At 39.6% G+C, this 21,765-nt stretch overlaps 1 protein-coding gene and 1 long non-coding RNA gene across 2 annotated transcripts; both read left to right on the top strand.

Annotated features, from left to right (window-relative positions):
- The first annotated feature begins 9,786 nt into the window (after positions 1–9,786).
- On the top strand, positions 9,787–12,368 carry LOC139196461 (uncharacterized). Its single transcript, XR_011581384.1, has 3 exons — positions 9,787–10,166; positions 10,734–10,797; positions 12,030–12,368. It is a non-coding gene; the product is annotated as an uncharacterized lncRNA (long non-coding RNA).
- A 129-nt stretch (positions 12,369–12,497) lies between these two features.
- Positions 12,498–12,953, top strand: LOC139196164 (uncharacterized). Its single transcript, XM_070821828.1, has one exon. It carries the CDS (start codon positions 12,498–12,500, stop codon positions 12,951–12,953), a length of 456 nt encoding a protein of 151 aa, XP_070677929.1.
- The last annotated feature ends 8,812 nt before the right edge of the window (positions 12,954–21,765 follow it).

Below are 21,765 nucleotides of genomic sequence, written 5' to 3'. Positions count from 1 at the left end.
GGCTGGAAGTGGCCAACCCTCTTGCCCTTTGGCCCTTTCCGATTCCGTGAGGCCCTCTCAGATTCCACAACCCTCTGGCCTAACCCTCGGTTGGAGACAGTTTCGGGCTATTTTCGGCCCTTTAGACCCTTAGGTTGGAGATGGCCTTAAAAAAATTCTGGCCAGCTCGGGGTTTGCTGGCTGGCTGGAAGTGGCCAGCCCTCTAGCCCTTTGGCTCTTTCAGATTTTGTGGGGCCCTTTTAGATTCCACAACCCTCTAGCCTAGCCCTCGATTGGAGATGGTTTTTGGGTTATTTTCGGCCTTCTGGACCCTTCGGTTGGAGGTGGCCTAACAGAGGCAGCCATCTTAGGTTTACCTTTTGACATTTTTTGGTTAGGAGGACAACAAGGGATTAATTTTGGCCGTTGATGCATATGGAACGCTCGTATGCGTGATGTGTATAGATTATTTTTTACGACATGTATTAATGTGAGAACAATTTTACATGTGCTATAATTGATGGGGTGTGCTATCCACACACACCCAAATTACTTTTCACACACCCCTTGTTAATTTATGTATGTTGATCTTCTTCAATTCATCCGATCCAACGGCTGAAAATTAGAAAGGTGTGTGAGAAGTAAAATAGGGTGTGTGGATATCACACCCCTAATTGATTAAGTTGTGTCAAATAATAGCATCAGTCTACACACGCATCATTGACTTTGACTTGGTTTTTTGAATTTGTTTTGTGAGAAGAATTCTTTCATCCATTTGGACATGCCAGTCGTCTGACAATCCCAACAACGGAGTTGGTCTCCTCATACTTCGTCGTTGGTCACACACGGTTAAATTTAGGGCGTGTTTACGTAAGGGGAATGGAGTGAAAGGAATGGGAATCACATTCACTCCAAATGATTCATGTGTTGACTAACATGGGGGGAATGAAATTGTATGTGGGACACACCAAAAATAGGGAATCAGATCCTTGATTTGCTTGGAATTAGATTACCAACCAATAGGTGGTATTTGGATTCTTGAAGAAAACCTAAACCCAGAATCAGGTTTTTCTACCCAATATACCCTTATCTCCTTCCCTGTAGCACAACACCCAGCCAACGCCTTCAAGTTTCAAATCAAAACTCAGTGAAGAAGCAGACATAAGAGGGAGACAGAGATAAAGGACCAATATAATAAATAAATAAATAAATATTTGGAATTAATTAGTTATTTGGAAGAAGAAGAATCAGAAGAAGAGGAAAGAAAAAAGAATCAGAAGAAGAAGAAGAAGAAGAAGAAGAATCAGAAGGAGATGGGGATTTTTGGAGGGCGAGGAGAGGAGGGGGAGGGCATGCGTTAATGCGTATTGACAATTGAATCTTCCTCCTCGAGGTCGGAACTGTAGGAGGAGTGAAGAACCCAGATGCATTGGTGGCCATTTATTTAAACCAACAAAGCAAAATTTTAGACCCAGAAAAAAATATCCAGAGCCCAGAGAGATTGAATTAAGCTAATATTTGAAAACCAGAAGCATACAGTTTTAGTAAACAACTTCTTGAGGAATCTGATTCTGATTCCACCTCATTTCAATTCCCCCTCAATTCAATTCATCTTAATCTGATTACGGATTAATAAACGTGTCATTAATGACCTATACGAGCATCCGCACACAAGAACTCAGCAATCCGGAATAGCATATAAATAAAATGGGTTTTCTCAACGGTCTCTAGTTTGTACAACTGGGAAAATGAGAATAAAAGCTTGTGATTAACATGGTAATTAGCAATTATTAATAGCTCTTCGATTGCCTACACTTATTCTCTTTTTGTGAGTGGAATTAAATTTAAAAGCACTGGAGGAACCAACAAAACTATGCCACACCCAAGCAATCCTTTTTCTCAATTTCACCACTGTGTGTTGAAATCTTTTTTTACTAGATCTATTGTTGTTTTCTCCTTTGGCAACCGTGCAGAATCTGCAAATAGATATGATTCTGGGTACAGAACCTTGCTGGCTGTCTTGAGTTTTCACCCAATCATTTCAAATTATGTGCATTATAATTATACCGTATTTATGATAACCCTGGATCCAATATTTCTGGGGGTAACATAAGCATATAGAAATGTTCTAAACTTTAAATCAAACATAATAATAATGCTAAGAGACTCTCTTAGACTCTCTATTACCACACATTTTAACGTTAATTTCCATACTAACATTATAAAAATGTTGAGCCAAAAACATAAGATAACAGTTAGTCCATAGGGAATCTTACTTTTGAGAGTCTGCTTAGCATTTCTGCAAATACTAAATTGAAGGAATGCAAAACAAATAATAAAAGAGTATGAAATCGTAATGGTGTACATAAAATATTTCAATTTTTTTTGTGTTTGTGGTAATATGAACGACTTGTGATCTATTTTGTATCTTTATTTTTAGTTATGCCCTTTATAACTCTATGTTAATCTCACTTTACCTTGTAACTTAAAAGTCACTACTTTACTCCCTAAAACTCAAAATTCGTTTCACTTTGACTTGTGGACTGTAACGATCCATCCCAAAAAATTACGATTTTGTAATTTTAAAAGCGAATTTACAAAAAATGCCCTTTGAGGAAAAACGTTGACTTTTGTTGATCGTCTTGTCATGTCATGTAAGATCCGTTTCCTTGGCGTATCCTTGTTTTACTTGTCGCTACAAATGCGTGGGTGCAAGAGGAATTGAATTTGGAGATAAAGTGAAGATTTTACGGGATTCAGAACGTAAGGATATTTTGGTAAATTTACAATTGGAGATATTTCTCCATCATAGACCATTAGGGTGGTGACATGTGGTGGTTTTTTCCCCTCCTATGATCTCTCTGTCTCTCTCTAGAACTCTCCATCTCTTTCTTGTTCCCTCTCTTCTCTCTATTCTTTGCCCGGGAAACTCTTTCCCTCTCACCATTCTCTCATTCCTTCTGAGCACACCACCACCCACCCCCTTGCCTCTTTGGTGAGCCCTCAGACCACCTAAACCCTCCAGACCACCACCATATTCTCTCCTTATTTCTCTCTCTCGGGTTTGTGATCACTATCCAAAAATAGTAGAGGTTCTCGACAACTTTGACCTAGGTAAGACTTGGGATACCTTTGATCCCTTCTCTTTTTTATGTCTTGAGTTAACTTACAAGTTATATGTGTGATTTGATGACAAATTGATACATAAATGCCTCAGGGAATTGTTTTCCAGTTTCCAGCGAGAAACCTGGAGGCTTGTGAGCCATTTTCTGACCAACGTCAGCAATAACTCGGCCCCACTTCGGTATGGACTTATTCTCCATGTTTCTAGCTTCAATATGGCTTTTGAATCAACAATTTTGGTTGATTTTTGACCTCAAAATGGAGTCGGGGAAGTTTCCTAGCCAAAACCCCTAGAAACCGGTGTTATTCTTCGTGGGGTCTGGCAACCCATGAACCTATCCGGGTTAACCCGACCCATAACCCAAAACCGGTCCAAATCCATAACCCATTAACCCTAACCCATAAACCAACCCAACCTAGCAAATTTGACTCGGACCCAAACCCAGCTTTCTGGGCCTGCATGTGGGTGTGCGTTATGGCCGATGCGTGGAGCACACGCGCCTTTGCCGAAGGTATTGTGTTTCGCCGACGTCCATGGCAAAGCACAGTACCTCTAGAGGAGTCGCCAGTGCCACATGTCACCACCCCAATAGGCCATGATGGAGAAATATCTCCAATTGTAAAATTACCAAAATACCCTTATCGTTCTGAGTCCCGTAAAATCTTCATTTTAGCTCCAAATTCAATTCCGCTTACACCCCGTGTTTGTAGTGACGAGTACTACAAGAATACATTAAGAGAACTGATCTTATGTGACACGACAATGTGGTCCATAAAAGTCAACTTTTTTCCTCGAAGGGCATTTTCGTAATATTGCACTATAAAAATTATAAAAAACCAAAATATTGGGGACGGGTCGTTAAAAATATGAGATTTTGAGTTATGTTTTCAGTGCTTATTTAGTGGGTTATCATACAACACATCCACACAACACGGGTATGTAGACGTATATGGCCATAGGACACAGTTGAGGATATTTATGCAATACTAGCTTCACTAGCGAAACTAGTGTCTGACAGCTTCACTAGTCACGGCTAGTGTCAGTGTGTGATATATGTATATGTTTCTTCTCTAGTGTAACCCAAAGTCGTACAGCTGCACCTTCGAGTGATGGACCCTATGTTTCTTCTTTGGTATAATCCAGAGTCGTACAACTTCACTTTTGAGTGATGGACCCATTGCATATACATATTATATATATATATCTCTTTCTCTCTTCTTTGACGTAACCCGGAGTTGTACAGCTTCACCTTCAGGTGATGGACCATGATTTCTTCACTAGCGTAACCCAGTGTAGTACAGCTTCACCTTTGGTGATGGTTATGCCTTTGGGCCACTATCATACCTCTAGTGGGTACAACATTGATGAGATTTATGGATTTTCCTTTGGGCGGAAATAGCACCATTATCGAGCATTGTTTTACACGTACATGTTTTACGAACATTTTTCATGGCATGCTAGAGTTTTCAGAAAACTTATTATGTAGTATTATATGTGTTTTCAAAACAGGGGGTTAGTATGTTCATAAAGAAAATGATTTCCTAATTATTAGTACTATTATAATAAACCTTGGTCCACTCACTTTTTTGGTTTTGCGCCCTCTTAAGGATCTAGATTTGAGGCACACAATCCCGACGTCAGGGCATTTCTGCGTAGGGATCTTTGAGTCTTCTCAAGGCAGGACTCATTCCTTTGTTCGTACCTTTTTATAATAATCCTTTCACATTATTCTTGATTAATTGTATGCTCTGAATACGTTTCCACATTTGCGTATTTCATTATATTTACATATTTTGTTGCATGCATGTTAAAATAGCTTCGTCACCCTCTGGTGTCAGCTAGTACGTGCCTATCCTGGTATTTAGGGATATCAGGATCAGGGCATGTCATGGACTCTCTCTTCTCCCTGAAACTTATAGGTCAACTCCTCAAACATATATGAGACCCAACACCTAATAAGACTATGCAACATGTGCAATGAATTTGATTATAAATCTCCAGCATGCGTCAACATTCAACATTTAGAGAATATTAAGTTGAAAAGAGATTGAAGAGATGAAAGAAAGAATCAACCATGAATGCTCTAATTTAGAGAATGTAAAATGAGATGTAAACATAACTTTTGCATCTCAAAATACTCTAATTTAGAAAGAGAGAATCAACCATGAATGAAAAAAACGACTTTATTGTTTTGTCCAACAGAGTTAACCCAAATCTACAAGGAATGAATGATGCCCTAGATTGAATCAAACTGTTCAACACATTAAGTGGCATATCATGATTTGTCTCCACAAAGAAACATTCGAGCTTTATGTGAAAGAATATATATATGCTTTCAATTGGATATTATTGCACTTAATACACATTAAGATATATACATATATATACATATACATATACATATATATAGACATATACATACATACACACACACACACACACAGAGTAATGATGAAAAATCAAATCCAACAAGCGAACAAGTTCTGGTACATATCCATCAATGGTGAAGCAGTACTATGAGGAAAAGCCAAACAAGAAAAAGCAATAGAGGACAACTTAAAGTACTGCAAAATAAAATAGTTGAATTTTTTTTAGAAAATTGTTATTGGCACTCCAAATTTCTTATTTTACACTACAAACTTTCTATATTTAAAAATAAAAATACACTTGTGAGGAATGTAGAATAAAATTTTTGGAGTGCTAATAACACTTCCTTTATTTATTTATATATATATATATATATAAAAATCAATCTGTAGGTCAATTATGATGCACAAAAAACAGGTCAAGAGATTCTCTGTTTCTTCCAAATACTTATTATCAGATTTGAGAAAATGAAGGTTTTTCAGTCATAGCCATTGAGATTAATTATCACAGGATGGTTCAGTGTTTAGGGACGAATTAGGCCTGTATTTTATACGGCATGTCCTGAGTTTGATTATTGATACTGATGAATTGCACGATGTGGTCAGGAGAGACGGAAATGCCTCTGTGAGTCTTCCCGGCTCCGAAAGGGTGGATTGCCATGGCAAGCCACCAGCTGATCCTTTATTTATTTATTTATTTATTTTTTTTAATTTTTTTTTAAAACATGAGATTTGAAATCAATAAAAGTGTTCTTTGAGTTTGTCCATTATCATTATTTTGGTTACTCCATAAAAAAATTATGTGAAATAAGAATCTAAATAACAAAAATACTCTCAATTTAATAAACATTGTGACATCCCACATCGCCTAGGGAGTGATCCTTAAATGTATATTCACATCCCTACCTAGCACGAGGCCTTTTGGGAGCTCATTGGCTTCGGGTTCCATCGGAACTCCGAAGTTAAGTGAGTAGCGCGCGAGAGCAATCCCATGATGGGTGACCCACTGGGAAGTTCTCGTGTGAGTTCCCAGAAACAAAACCGTGAGGGCGTAGTCGGAGCCCAAAGCGGACAATATCGTGCTACGGTGGTGGATTGGGCCTGGGAAGTGGTCCACCCCGGGCCGAGATGTGACAATTTGGTATCAGAGCCTAACCCTAGCCGTGGTGTGCCGACGAGGATGTCGAGGGGTGGATTGTGACATTCCACATCGCCTAGGGGAGTGATCCTTAAATGTATATTCCCATCCCTACCTAGTACGAGGCCTTTTGAGAGCTCACTGGCTTCGGGTTCCATCGGAACTCCGAAGTTAAGCGAGTAGTGTGCGAGAGCAATCCCATGATGGGTGACCCACTAAGAAGTTCTCGTGTGAGTTCCCAGAAACAAAACCGTGAGGGCATAGTCGGGGCCCAAAGCGGATAATATCGTGCTACAGTTGTAGATTGGGCCCGGGAAGTGGTCCGCCCCGGGCCAGGATGTGACAAACATCGTGCCAAAATAATATAACAAAAATTGAAGGTATTTTTGTCATTCTATGCTTATTTAATAAAGATTTTTTCATAGAATGATCAAAATGATTGATGATGAACAAAAAGACTAAAGTTATGAGTTATCCACTTTGGCAATTTTGGCTAAAAATGCCGAAAACGAAATAAGAGGGGATTATGCTTGATTCTGCAATTTGCCTTTTAGTGCGTCTGTTTTTATTTATTTAGTTATTTTGTGGTCAACTATTCCAGGAAAATTGGTATTTGTTTAAACATGTTTTCTCCAGTTTTTCCTTTATAATAATATGATAATAAACTACGCCAGTTCAAGATAGTTTAAATGACAGCATAAAATTATAAATTTAATTTAAAAAGGAAAATTAATGAAAATGACTTGAAAACTTTGAGTTTTAATGATAAGGACAAAATAAAGGGTAAAATGAATAGTACCAGAATTGACTTTTTAGTGTAAAAATGTGGTTTTTCGTTAAAGTGAACAGTACCGGAAACTTTCGTTAAAGTTCCCAATTTAAAAAGGGAAAATCTTGTGGGGTTTTAAGGAAAATTATAAATAAGTAAATAAAAAAAGATGAAAGTAGATACAAACTATGTACAATCTTGCGATCCTAATACAATTTCTCATTTTGAATCATATTGATCATGGATGTGGTAAAAATGATAAGTACGATTATAAGAAAATTTCAGTAGATTTTAATAAAACTTCATAATTGAGCCATGTTTATACAAAATTAGCATTAAAATGGTGAAGGTTCACGTATGAATACACTCATGTTGCATTCCTACGATTTTTCGCACGAAAAATATAGTGAAGCACTTTTTTTTTTTGGCAATTTGAAAAAAACAAATCGGTAAAAATGATAAGTAAAAATTTGCAACAGATCTCATAAAAAATTCGTTATTAAGTCTTAGTTGGCGTAGGTTGAGGTAGAAATGTGCTTGCTTCAAAAGGGGAAATCTAAAAAAGCTTCTTTTTTTTTATTTATTTATTTTTTCTGAAAATTTGAAAAAAAAAAATTATTAGAGGAGATTAATGCTGATTGTGTAGCCTAAAATAATCTAAAAATTCTAAAGGGGACATGTGAACTTTTATTCAAGAAAGACAAGATTGCCCTCAATAAATAGGCAGGCTTTTCAGATACTCCCACGCGCAACTTACACCTCTGAAGGTCCTAACAACTGAATACAACCACCCATAGCTCACCTGTCATTGGCAAGAAATTAAAGATAAAGATTAATTACCCAAATCCTATCTTTAAAACATTCCCAATTGAAAATTGATTCCAATCAAATAAGTAATCCCAATTTAAATAAATTAGGGATAATCACACCATTATCTCAAGATATTATTTCCTATTTAATATCTTGAGAATATTTTGAGAATATTTCTCCATAAACACCTTGGCCAATAGGATGTCGCCACGTGTATGGTAAAACCCTAATATTGTGGTTGGTCCTATCCTTATAAATACCCCATATTCTACCAAATTTTCAGAGCTTTTGCTACCCTTAAAAAAGCCCTAAACGCTTTACTCTCTCAGAGAAACTGACTTAGGCAATAGAGATCCATTGGCCTAACCCCCTCCACCTCGTGGGCGTGTGAGACTTACGTCTTTGATCACAGGTGTTGATTGTTTTGCAAGTGCATTTTCGTCAAGACTGAAGACGGTGAAAATTTGCATTGACAAATTGGTGCTTTCATTGAAAGTTGATTCAAATAATCGAAGAAGCCTCTTGCATTGTTTTCTTGAAATTTTTATTACGTTGAATTTCCCACACGTCGTATTATTGATCAATCCCTGGAGAAATGATATAATGGTAGGAAATTCAGAAACCACGATGAACGGAACCTCGTACGTACAAGAATTTGGACCAGAGAGTGGAGGCGAGGACATAGCCCCACAACGACAGGCCACTAGGCCACGACACTAATTCTACCACCACTGCACTTGCAGCGTCGCATCCAACCAAACCCAGGGCAAGAGGCCCAGGTCCACTTCTAAACCTATGGGCATGAGGCCTAAAACTTGGCAGTTGGCACAGCAGGCTCGGGGTATGAGGTATAGCCTACTGCAACAGCAGGCCCAAACCCGAGTCTAGAATACGGTGGCTGCTGCCAACTAGGCAGCTCAACGGGCCCAAGCCCAAGCCACTTAGCCAGCACGCCACGATGTGGCAGCCCAACGGCCAGGAGGGCCCACGACCATACAAGCTCAAGGCGAGTAGGCGCTGGTCCAACATGCTTCGCGGCCTGGTCCGACGACCTGGCCCGTGGTCTAATCCAATCCAAGGCCACCTTCGGCAATCCAGATTCTGACCACCGGTCCTGCAATTGACTCAGGGTTATTTTCACCCCACTTGCCTGCAAGAATGCTCACTTTGGGCTTAAGTTTTGTACATGTAGTCTTCCATCATACGTGGAGACGCCCATTATCCATGCTCTTCCAATCTAAATGGTGAGCACCACCTGCTCTAGCAAGTTGCCAATTTGACGAGCGCCCTCGCGCTGCGGACCACTTTGGTGAACCAGCTTCTCAAGCTCATCAAAATGCAGCGCGCCCCAGACGAGGTGTCCCAAATTAGGACAAGGGTTGAAGAACGTGACTTATTCCAGCAATATCCCTGCAAAGAGCTGCTCAGTTCACCACGAACTATGCGTTTGGGTAGTGTGCACTCTTATTTGGGCCGTCGGGGAAACGTCTTCTCCCGCATAGATGCGCAGAGAAGCGTTCATTCCTAATTCGGCTCACAAGTCAGTGTGCATTCGAGATTGGGTCCACATTCTGACGAGCACTCAGGACATTCCAAGCCCCCGTTTGGGAGTGAGGTGCTTTAAAAAAAAGCACCTATGAAAAAAAGCCCAAAGGGATTAGGTGTTTGGTAAACTTTGAAAATCAGCTTTTTTTCAAAGTTTGAGATCAAAATAAGCCAAAATGGGGAAGCTGCAAATAGCAGCTTCCAGAAGCCCAATGCGGCTTTGAAGAGAAAAAACACGGGTGAACAGTAAAAAAGTTAATGAAATTTTTGAATAACCTAAAATTACCCCAAGACAGGTCTCTCTCGTAAACCCTAAAATTTTCTCGCCTCAGCTCTCTCTCGTATGCAGCCGCTGCACCTCTTCCTCCTCACTGCCCTCTCTTAGTGAAGAAAAGGTTGCGGCGTCGACCACCTTCTCAATTTTCCCAAGACCAGGTAAAATTGCTATAAATTTTGCATCTTTGTTCTTCCCATGTATCCAATTAGTATAAAAAAAAAACAGCATTTTTAATGTTAAAATTCTTTCTTATATATCATCAGTTCGTGTGATTCGTTTGGTTCTGTTTTTCTGATTGGTTCCTCGTACTTTGTCTATGTCTTGTGCAAAATTGATTTAGTTATTTAAGGAAATCATGAAAGAGAGGAGATTACCTAGTTAACATTTTTTTTTGTGTTTTTGGGTTCAATTGATAGGGCGGTGGTTACATTTGTTAATGTTCTAATGTTCTAATTTTCAGTTTTGGGGTTTGAATTAATTCTCTAAATTTTAGTTTTGGGGTTTGAATTAAGGTTTATTATCATGAGATCCATGAAGCACTCTCCCCTGCCTTTTGAGCAGCAAAACCACTCTCCCCTGCCTTTTCTATCTATTGATGTTCGGTTGAGAAGATTTGTGTGTTGTTGTTGGATCTGCATTTTTGCATATCCATTTTTAATCCTCTCTATCTGTTGATGCTTGCCAGTACACTGCTTTTAATCCTTCATCTCATGTTGCATTTTCAGACTGTGCTTCCTCCCGTCTATTAATCTCCACCGCCACGGTTTCATCTTCTCCGTCTTGCTCTAGGTATTGTTCGTTCCTATTGTATTGTATTTATGGTTTTCGTTAATATTTAATTGTTTCCTGGAAAGAGAAAGAATAATTGAAAATACTTCGATTGTTAATTTTGGAAACTTGCAAATAAATTTTTGATTTTGTTGTGATTACTAGTATTAATTGAAATCAATGCTTTTGTATGTGGTTTATTTGCTTTTGCTTCTTGGTTTATTTTTTTAATTGTTTGTTTGGTTTCTTACTTCGAATTTACGGATTTGTTTTTAAGGTGTTATGGGCTGATGATTATTATAGGATGCTGCTTGTTTTTGGGTTGGTAGCTGTCTAGCATCATCATCTTTTGATACTTGAAAACCAACATAATTGAAAATACCAAACTTCAACAGTGAGAAGCAGATTGTATTTCTAAGTTCTCACATTTTTACGTGCAAATTAATGTCCCATGGAAATGATTTATCAAATCTGCAACTCTGTAGCTGTGCCCTGATTGTGCATTTTATTATTAAAGTTGCCCAGTTTCTTATCATTTCCATAATACATGCGGAATATTCTGGATACCTAGCTAAATAGATTTCAATTAATACATGCGGTTTATTTGCTTTTTCTTTTGTTTTTATCTCACCAACAAAACTCCCCATCTCTCACTTTATATACCCTCATCACATTTCACTCTTTAATTGCATTTCCAACCTCCATTTTCTCTCTAAGTTCCTCTGCTCTGAGAGGTCAGTGCCACTATTTTTTTCAGGATTTTGTGTGTTCAATTACACTTCTTTGGGCTTCTGAAAGTTTACTGCTTTACTTCATTATCTGTTGTATTAAGTGTTATTGTATGTATGTGTGTGTGTGTGTATCTCTGATATGTTGTGATGTATTATTCTGATTTGAACTGATCTACCTAATATGTTGGTGTGCATTGTTTGAATGTGGAGTCTTTCCTTTTGTTCTTCTAGTGATTTGTTGAATTTGGGTTTTACTGAGAAACCTCTAGTGAGTGTGGAAAAGGTGAATCATTGCTTCATAGAAACTGAAGTTTAGATCTTCGATTTATTGGCATAATACTAGCTGATTAATTACTTTCAATTTCCCCACAGAAATATGGCATAAAACAATAAAAAGAGGTTTATGTTTCTCATAGGCTTTTATATATAAGTATGAAACCATAAGCAAGAAATATTTTTCAGAAATTTTTCATTTGTTCTTGTTTTAATATATAAATATATATATGTATATATACAATTCAGTAGTTGGTATCGATGGCAAAGAAGGGGGCATCTTCATCAAATCCTGTGGCTACATGGAATGCCCACAATATATCTATATTTTGTGATGTTTGCATCAAGGAGGTTGAGGTCGGACATCGTCCGGGCACTCACTTTGACAAAGATGGATATGCAAATATTAGAGCTAACTTCAAGGCAGAGACAGGGCATGATTATGATAGAAAGCAACTGAAAAATAAGTGGGATGCACTTAAAATTGAGTGGAAGTTGTGGAAAGAGCTAATTGGTAAAGAAACTGGCCTAAGGTGGAATTCGAGCAAGGGCACCGTTGATGCCTCAAAGGAGTGGTGGAATAATAAAATTCAGGTTTGTGTATTTATCTTCGAATATGTATTATGATATCATGGAATATGTATTAACCATATTCTTTGTTTACTTGTAGATAAACAAAGAATATGGAAAATTGCGGAAAAAGGCATTAGTCCTGAGATGGAGGATAAGTTAGATAGGATGTTCTCGAACACAGTTGCTACTGGTGAACATGCTTGGGCACCTTCATCTGGAGTACTACCACCAGAGTCAAGAGATGAATCTATAGGGCAAATTGATTTGGATGATGAGGAAGAAAGTGAGACCATGCAGGATCTAAGGCAAGCTACTAGGAAGGGGAAAAAAAGAGCGACCAACCAAGGAGATTTTCAAAAGAAGAAGGTTGATAAGAAGGGGAAAAAAATTGGAGGTGCTGCAAAACTTTCTGGTCAAATTGACCGTCTTGTTGAAGTTTATGAAAGTAGGAGTTCTGCAAACTCATTGATGAGGCCGCCGCATATAGGCTGTAGTATTGCGGAAGCGATAGCATCTGTTGCACAATTGCCTGGTTGTGAGCCACCTAGCGAGTTTTGGTTGTTTGCTACATGTTTATTTTGTAGTGCAGAGAAGCGATAGGTGTTTGCCATTATGACTGATCCTGAAGTGCAGCTGACTTGGTTGAAATATATGTTCAACAAACAACAATAGAGAGCTAAAACTATGAATTAGGACTATTTGTGGTTTGTACTTTGCATTAGGATTATGTGTTGAATGTTGCTTGTATTTTGTGTTGATTGAATGTTGGATTATATGTTGAATGTTGGATTATGATTTCTTATTAAACGTTGGATTATTCTTGAATGTCGGATTATGACTTCTTAGTGATTGTTGGATTATGACTTATGGAATGTTCAATTATGTGTTAGGTTACAGGTGTATATTCAATATGAACACTTATAATGAAGATGTTGAGGAGTTGGAGGATTGTCTAATTATATGCACTATAGCGACAGCTGTCGAAACATATTACTCAAAATATATCCACAAAACTCCGTGTATGAATTCTTCCCAAACAGGTAATATGTGGTTGATGGAAGTACTACAAGGAAATCATGTGCGATGCTATAGAATGTTTAGGATGAACAAAGATGTCTTTTATAGATTATCCAATGACTTGCAAACTAATTATGGATTGAAAGGTTCACGGAGAATGAGTGCTACTGAAATATTAGCAATGTTCTTGCATATGTTGGGACATGGTGTGAAAAATAGATTAGCGCAAGAGAGATTTCAACATTCTGGTGAGACTATTAGTAGATATTTTGGTGCTATGTTGGATATCGTATGTAAGATGGCAATAGATATTATCAAACCGATGGATTCGGAGTTTCGTGGCATTCCCCAAGAAATAAGGAGAGATACAAGATACATGCCTTATTTTAAGGTAAATTTTGACTCGTCTTCTAACTTATTTGCAAACTATAAGTGTAGGTTGATGGTTTTTTTCAATGTTATTATTTTTAGGATTGTATTGGTGCCATAGATGGAGTACATGTTGAGGCTTCAATACCACATCCGGATCAAGTTCCATACATTGGTAGGAAAGGAATACCGACTCAAAATGTTATGGCTGCATGTAATTTTGACATGCAATTCACATTTGCTTGTGCTGGATGGGAAGACACTACACATGATACAAGGGTTTTTCTATCCGTGCTACGAAATCCAAATTTAAACTTTCCTAAGCCTCTAAATGGTAATCTTCATACTTATATTATAACATTTTACATACTTGCTTTGTATAATTAATACAATACAAAACAAAATTTTCAATTGTCAGGAAAATATTACTTGGTAGATGCGGGATACCCACAAATGAGAGGTTATTTGGGACCATATAAAGGTGAAAGATATCATCTCCCAGACTTTCGTAGGGGTGCCGAACCAACGGGTCATAAAGAGGTATTCAACCACACACATTCTTCTCTTAGGAGCATCATTGAACGAACTTTTGGGGTATGGAAGAAAAAATGTTCAATTTTAAGGGATATGCCTAATTACTCGTTCAATAAGCAAGTGAAGATTGTCATTGCTACAATGGCTCTTCATAACTACATACGGAGGTATTCTGAACGTGATCGTCATTTTGATGACCCCAGAGACTATTGTGAAGAGAGCGATAGTAGTGATGATGATGATGAAGAATATCGAAATTATGAAGTTGAAGGTTCAAATGAGATAGAGGCATTAAGAAATATAATAGCGGCAAGTTTGATGAATGCATCTAATTAGACTACTTTCAAGTACATTAACAATATTGTACTAATGAATTCTAGCTATTCAGTCTAAAATATTTCAATTGAAATAGTTTGTCATACTAATTAATATTTAAGATAAAGTTTATAAATATTTTTCTTTTAAAAATAAAGTATATTTAATAATTCATCTTTATTTGTTAAGAAAATTAAATTAATAGCACATCTAGTATTATACCCTTTTGGTCATTTCACACAGCCACAGCTGTTTTACATAAAAGTTTACCAAACACTATCATACTGCTTTTTTTTCAAAAGCACTTTTACAAAAAAGTTTACCAAACACTCTGCTGCTTTATTTCACAGCCGCTTATTCTCACAGCACAACCGTTTTTTTTCACAGCCGTTTTTTTTTTAAAGCACAGCAATACCAAACCAGCCCCAAGTGAAGCGTCCACACGAGGCTAGGCCCACAAGGAGATCCTCATATAAGGCAACGAAGCAGGCAGCTGTATGATACCCAGAGGAGAGCAATCGAGCTCAAGTTCCACTGACGACCTCTCTCAAGAGCGACGACGAGCATCACATAATGGACCAGGACATGCTGAAGAGCAACTTGGACCAGCAGGTCCGCACTGAGGACAACCAGAGGCTCTGCTGCCCCACCAAGCGCAAATCCAGAAAGAAGTACAAAGGTTCGTAGCCGAGCAGCTTTGTGGATTCTAGCGCATTAATACCATCGACGATGCTCTTCGTATAGACGTGGCCAACTTGAGCAGGTCACCGTTCACAGACGAGATCGAGCAGACGGAGCCCCCGCGGAAGAATAGCTTGCCACATTTTACTTTGTTCAAATGAGATGAAGATCTGGACAGACACTTAATGCACTACCGAAGTGCCATGACCTTCCCTATCGCCACGTTCAATCTGGAACTTCAGCGAATTTTCCTTGGTTTTCACTAAGGAATATTCATCCTACCGCTCGATCAAAAAGAAGTCCGACCGCCTTTTCAGCATGAAGAAAGGCCGAATGAGACGCTCTGCATATACGTCAAGAAGTTCAAAGCGGAGAAGGTGAAGATCGTTGGATATGATGACAACATTGCATGCTCAGCCTTCCGAAAGAAGCTCCCAGCAGATCATCTACTTTTCGAAAAATTGATCATGGGTGAGTAGCTGACCTTGGCAGCTTCATACACTTTGGCAGAGAAGCACGCACTGTGGGATGAGACTAAGCAGTCATGTGGGAATGAGCAAAAAAATAAGCGCATGGACCGTTCCCCAAACATAGATGACACAGTACCTAAGACGTTTACCAAGTTCACAGTTTCGATTAGCCAAATTCTTCGTAAGCTCAAGAATGAACCATGGTTTGAACTGCCACCACCCACGAAGGGTGACCTTACCAAGCTAAATCATACAAAGTATTGCACATTCCACCAAGGGCTGGGTCACACTACCAACGATTACCTGAAATGGAAACAATACCTCGAGAAGTTGACAAAGGAAGGCTGGTGTGACGAATACCTCGATAAGTCAGCTGTACGGCTTATGCAAGTAGCGAAAGTTGACAATAAACCCCCATTGAAGACGATGTGGATTAATGGCATCTTTGCCAGGTCAGAGCACTCTCGGTCCACATATAGCAATGTGAAGGAATGCCTGAGAAAATCTCCCATCACCTCCTGAACTCTGTTTAGGCCTATCCAAATAAGTTCAAAGTCTCAAGAAGTTTGGCAAACAAGACTTCACATGCCGAAGATTATCCCAGTTGTTATGCAATTTCTATATTTCAGCATAGTTGATGCGTTTCTTTATTCTTAATGAAGATCTAAGAAGTCATTCATAAACATGGCTTAACTGCTGCCTGCAACAACTACTCAAAACATCATCTAGGTTAGCTCTCCAGCATGAGAGGGTAAACTAATTCCCCAACATCCATATCGGTTAGTTCTCCAATGTGAATGGTAAACTAATTCCCTGACACCCATCTGGGTTAGCTTTCCAGCGCGAGAGGGTAAACTAATTCCCCGACAACCATCTAGGTAAGCTCTCTAGCGTGAGAGGGTAAACTAATTCCTCAATCACTCATGTGATAAGCAGAAGACGCATTCAGCCCTGCAGAAATGACGTGTGCTTTCTAATAAGAAGAGGGTAAACTAATCCAGAATATCCAGACATGGATGAGTGGTATCCAGACGTGGATGAGTGGTATGACTGCTTAGTTTCCCCTGAATACAGCGACTACCTGAGCCGGACATTTCCCAGAATTAGCTAAGATAGTCTTTCCTTTGAAATAGACTTAGTTGACTGAAGGATTCAATTCCGTGAGATCTCAGGCCTCTAACTGGAAGAGACGCTAAGTGCAGGACACCTGCCTATGAAAGAGTTCGTGTGACAAGATGTTTCGTCCTCGACGTGCAAGTCTTCATGAACATAGATTGGTTTTAAAGTGTTGCAATATTAGTTAGGTGACCTGTGGAATCAAATTGCAACTAAGAAGGATGTGGCCTCTAAGGCAGGATTCCGCATACACCTCACGCCTAAAACGCCTTCGAGAGCCAGGGACGACGACTGATGTGGTCATGCGGGTTGTCTGTTTTTGTAAGTAAGACGTCCGACCGACGACCCATACGAGAATCATGAATCCAGCTGATGGCTCTATAAGTTAAAAATCTCGCAACATACCTTGGGAGGGCTAAGGCTTAAGAAACCATTAAAGTTGAGTGTCACGACTATAACAGCTACGCAGACCTCTTCTGATTCACACGAGAACCATAAGTCCAGCCGACGACTCTATAAGTTAAAAATCTCGCAACATGCCTCGAGAGGGCCAAAGCTCAAGAAGCCATTAAAGTCGAGTGTCACGACTATAACAGCTACGCGACCTCCTCTACTTTCTACGAGAAACATGAGTTCGGACAACAGCTCTATGAGTTAAAAATCTTGCATTTTTCCTCTTGCATGTAAAGCTCTAAAAGCCTCGAAGACAAAACTAAAACCTAAGTGGCGATGTGGGATCGGTTGCTTCCTTGAGGCAGCTGACCTAGTTAACCGTCATAGAATAAAGTTTTGCAAAAAACACGGCAAAATATAATGATGAAGCAAAACAAGGAAAACTGTTTATTAAATTGCTAGCAAATTGATAAATCGGCTCAAAGGCCAACAAAGTTCAAATAAAGCATAACAAAAAGGAAAATAAGAAAATTCCTAAGTTTAAGCAAAAAGACTATTCTTTGGTAGCCTACGGAACCATTGGTTCCTCGACTGCCAAGCATTCAGCAGTCGCACCGCTCCTAGTAGCCAAAGCTTCCATCAGCCCATCCTCAGCCGCCCTTGCCTGGACTGCCTGACCCTCAGCTGTTCCACCAAAGGTAGGCTTAAACGACAAATTAAGTAGATCAATTGGAGAAATGAAGAAAGTCTCGAAGTTCTTCTCGGAAAACTCATAATCCGACAACTCGCCCTAAAGATGGTCTACATAGCCAAGCTTGTAGAAATCATCCTGACAAGAAGCAAGTGACATTTTGTGACCAGCTTTCTCAATCTTCAGCTGCACATTGTCCTCAACAAGCCCAATATGAACACCTTGCAACTCATTTAGTTCATTTTTCAGGTTCTCGCTAGCAGACAACGCACATTGCAGATCCACTTCCTTGGACTCAAGCTTACTGGCAACCTCCTTAAGACGAGACACTTCTGCATGCATGAAAGATAAGCTCCTCATCCTTGGCAAAACAAGCAGATCGTAACTCCGAATTAACACGTTCAAGGTCCTCGACCACTGGAGAAACACGATTGACTTCCTTCTCTGCAGCCTCCAACATCGCTTGAGTCGCACTAAGCCTAGTTTTCGAGTCGACGACCTCTTGATGAGCAATCTCCAGTTGCACAGAAGTGGGGGCAAATACATTAGACCTCTTTAAAAAGGTGAGTACATATTCGAGCTTCTTGATATTTTCAGCAGCTGAGGGAAGCTGAGCCATCAAAGCCACTTCGACCTTCTTAGCACACTCGACATCATTCTGATCAACGCGCATAGAATCAGCTGCCAGGATCAAAGTCTTATGCATTGTAGTAATTAGAGAAGACTTTCTTCAGCTGGCATGACGTTTCGCAAAAGAGTCTAAGCGGACAACAGGTTTCCCAGCATTATCAACAAACTTGGCTCATGCGTTGATGTGCTTAAGCAGGTTAGCCTTTAGCAGCATGTAAATCTTGGGAAACTCACTAGCGCTAGACTCGGTGGATCTCTCATAATTGCCTATGTGAGCAAATTTCCCCTTCTCAGCAGATGAGTCAGTCATGGAAGAAGAAGGAACAAGCCCAGACGCCACCTTAGCAGTAGAATCCACCTTCCCGCTCTTCATAGTGGCGAGCTTTTCAAAAGTTGAACCAGACTTAGCTCTCAACGGGCACTTTGATACAAACCCGGACACCGAGGGTACCACCGAACCCTTCCATTAAGCAAACCTTTCAGTAATGAATGTGGTCACCTTCAGAGCAGTAGGTTTTATAGGCTTAGGCTTAACGGTATTCTTCGCCCCATTGGGAGAAGTTAGATTAATGACAAGTTTTTTGGCAACAGACGAGCTCCCACGAGCAGCAGAAGAAGTCCTTGGCTTCTTCTTGGCTGAAAACTCACAAACAGGTGAGGAATATCTCTTCTTTCCACCTTTATTGGTAGCAGGCTCTACATCAATGATCGGACGAGCCATCGCTTTTATCTCTTTCTTTGGAGGCATACCACATTTCTTCCGGTGAAAAGGGCTGAGCAGCCAGTGCCATTCATGGTACTCAACAGAAATGCCCAAGGTGATGTGAACTTTCTTCATATTTGCTAAAGTCCTTAGAGTTGAGCCAAACTCCGAATCTACGCAAAGTAAGAATGACGATCAATAAATTAAAGTCATGGAGCAGCTCAACAAAAATTCAAGCAGGACAAGAATGAAGTAATTCACTTACCACTGATAAATGTAGTTGGGACACGCATCTCAGGATAAGAGTCAGACTCCCATTCCCCTCTCACCTCCAAGGTGTCTTTCGCCCACTCATGATCACATTTGCAAGAAGCATCGAGTAGCCTATGACGAGACCTCAGTTGCTCCACACTTTCTTTGTGGCCAATATTGAAGAAGTACCAGAACTCATTTATGGTCAAGCCAAGATCAAAGAACCTGCTCAAGTTCAAGAATCCCACCATCGCATGAACTGCATTTGGGGAGCACTGAGCAAGTGCGCATTTCATGAAGCAGATTACCTTCTGGAAAAGACAAGGCATATGAATAGTAAATCCTAACACAAAGTAATACGGATGGAATTTGATAGCCCTCTTCCTAGCAGTGGTGCCCTAGCCACATGGTTCATGGTAGCTGTCATCTTTCACCTGCTTCATGCCAACCCCTGACGAAATCGCATGCTTGTACGCCTCAAGAAAATCTTAAAACAGCTCTTCGAAACTGATCTTGACATCCAGCTTTGAAATAGCCTACCTTGATGGTACAAAGGTGGAGGATATTCGTCACTCTTGCGATCGGAATAAGACATCTCAAAATCTCTGCAAAAAGTACGATAAAAAATATTCATAAGGCAGCTCGCGAGAAGAGAATAAAAAAGAAAAAAGAAAAAGAAAGACCGCGAGCCCAGCTCCATGCCCCATGGCCCTCATACTTTCTCTCTATCAGCAAGGGCTCGGCCTAACACTCAATCTCTCTCGTGCCCAGCACTCCACGACCCATGCCGCCCTAGCTCAACATTGGAGGAGGCCTGTGCCTCATTCCCCTCATTATTCCACACCCAACGCATGCCATATCAGACACCAACAAGAGGCTCGACCATAGCAGATCCCCACAAGAGACTTTGCCCGAGCCAAATCGACCGGTGCAGCGCCACCAAGAAGCCCCTAGGTTCCCTTGCCGTGTGTCACCCACATTCACGGCCCCGCCGAGCCAATTTTTCCAGTCCCAAGACTTCCAAAAAATTCAAGAAGAAGAAAATTCAATTTTTACTTACCTCGGTGCGGCACGGAGAAGAAGAACAACAACGAGAGACGACTCTTTGCAAGGGAAAGATAAGAAGAAAGCTAGGGGAGGGGGAAGAAAAATTTCCTTTGGCTTTTCTTCCTCGTTGGAATAATGATTGCTCTCCAAATTTATTTAATTCCCTGCTTAAGGCAGAATTAGCTAGGTATTGGGGGCAATTAGTTTCCTTTTCCTAGAAGAAGTCTATCTCCAAAACAAGAAAGGAGATCAAGTTCAAATTGGGAAATAACTCTACAAGCCCAAGCAATTTGGGATTTCTACATTTACTATCCTTTCTTGCGTGCAGCACAGTAGGTGTGTGGGCATTTGTGGAGCCTAAAATAGTCCCAAAAATTTTAGAGGCGACACGTATACTTTTATTCAAGAAAGACAAGATTGCCCTCAATAAATGGGCAGGCTTCTTAGATACTCCCACACGCAACTCACACCCCTGAAGATCCCAGCAGCTGAATACGACTGCCCACAGCTCACCTGCCCTTGGCAAGAAATTAAAGATAAGGATTAATTACCCAAATCCTATCTTTAATAAATTCTCATTTAAAGATTGACTCCAATCAAATAAGTAATCCCAATTTAAATAAATTAGGGATAATTACACCATTATCTCAAGATATTATTTCCTATTTAATATCTTGAGAATATTTTGAGAATATTTCTCCATAAACACCTTGGCCAATAGGATGCCGCCACGTGTATGGTAAAACCCTAATATTGTGGCCGGCCCTATCCCTATAAATACACCATATTCTACCAAATTTTTAGAGCTTTTGCTACCCTTGAAAAAGCCCTAAACACTTTACTCTCTCAAAGAAACTTATTTAGGCATCGGAGATCCATTGGCCTAACCCCTCCCCACTTCGTGGGCGCGTAAGGCTTAGGTCTTTGATCAAAGGTGTTGACTGTTTCGCAGGTGTATTTTTGTCAAGATTGAAGACGGCGGAAATTTGCATCGACACTGATTACGGATCAAAAACGTAAAACTATTACTAAAAATTTGCATAATATCTCATCAAAATTTCGTAAAACATGATTAATTAATATAATTAGAATGTTGAACATTGAATCAAAAGGTTCTTGTCCTGCGTCCATATTTTTTTTTTGCACAAGGAAATATAACAAAAGCTTTATCTTTTTAGGGAAAATTAAAGAAAA

The sequence above is a fragment of the Malus domestica genome, chromosome 05 (assembly GCF_042453785.1).
Source record: "Malus domestica chromosome 05, GDT2T_hap1".
In the NCBI taxonomy this organism is placed as follows: Eukaryota; Viridiplantae; Streptophyta; class Magnoliopsida; order Rosales; family Rosaceae; genus Malus; species Malus domestica.
Note: the sequence above shows the minus strand (reverse complement) of the source record. Positions and strands in the feature narration are given on the sequence as shown.

Coding starts and splice junctions, on each gene's coding strand:
- LOC139196164 (XM_070821828.1), top strand. CDS start 12,498: ATGGAGGATAAGTTAGATAGGATGTTCTCGAACACAGTTGCTACTGGT.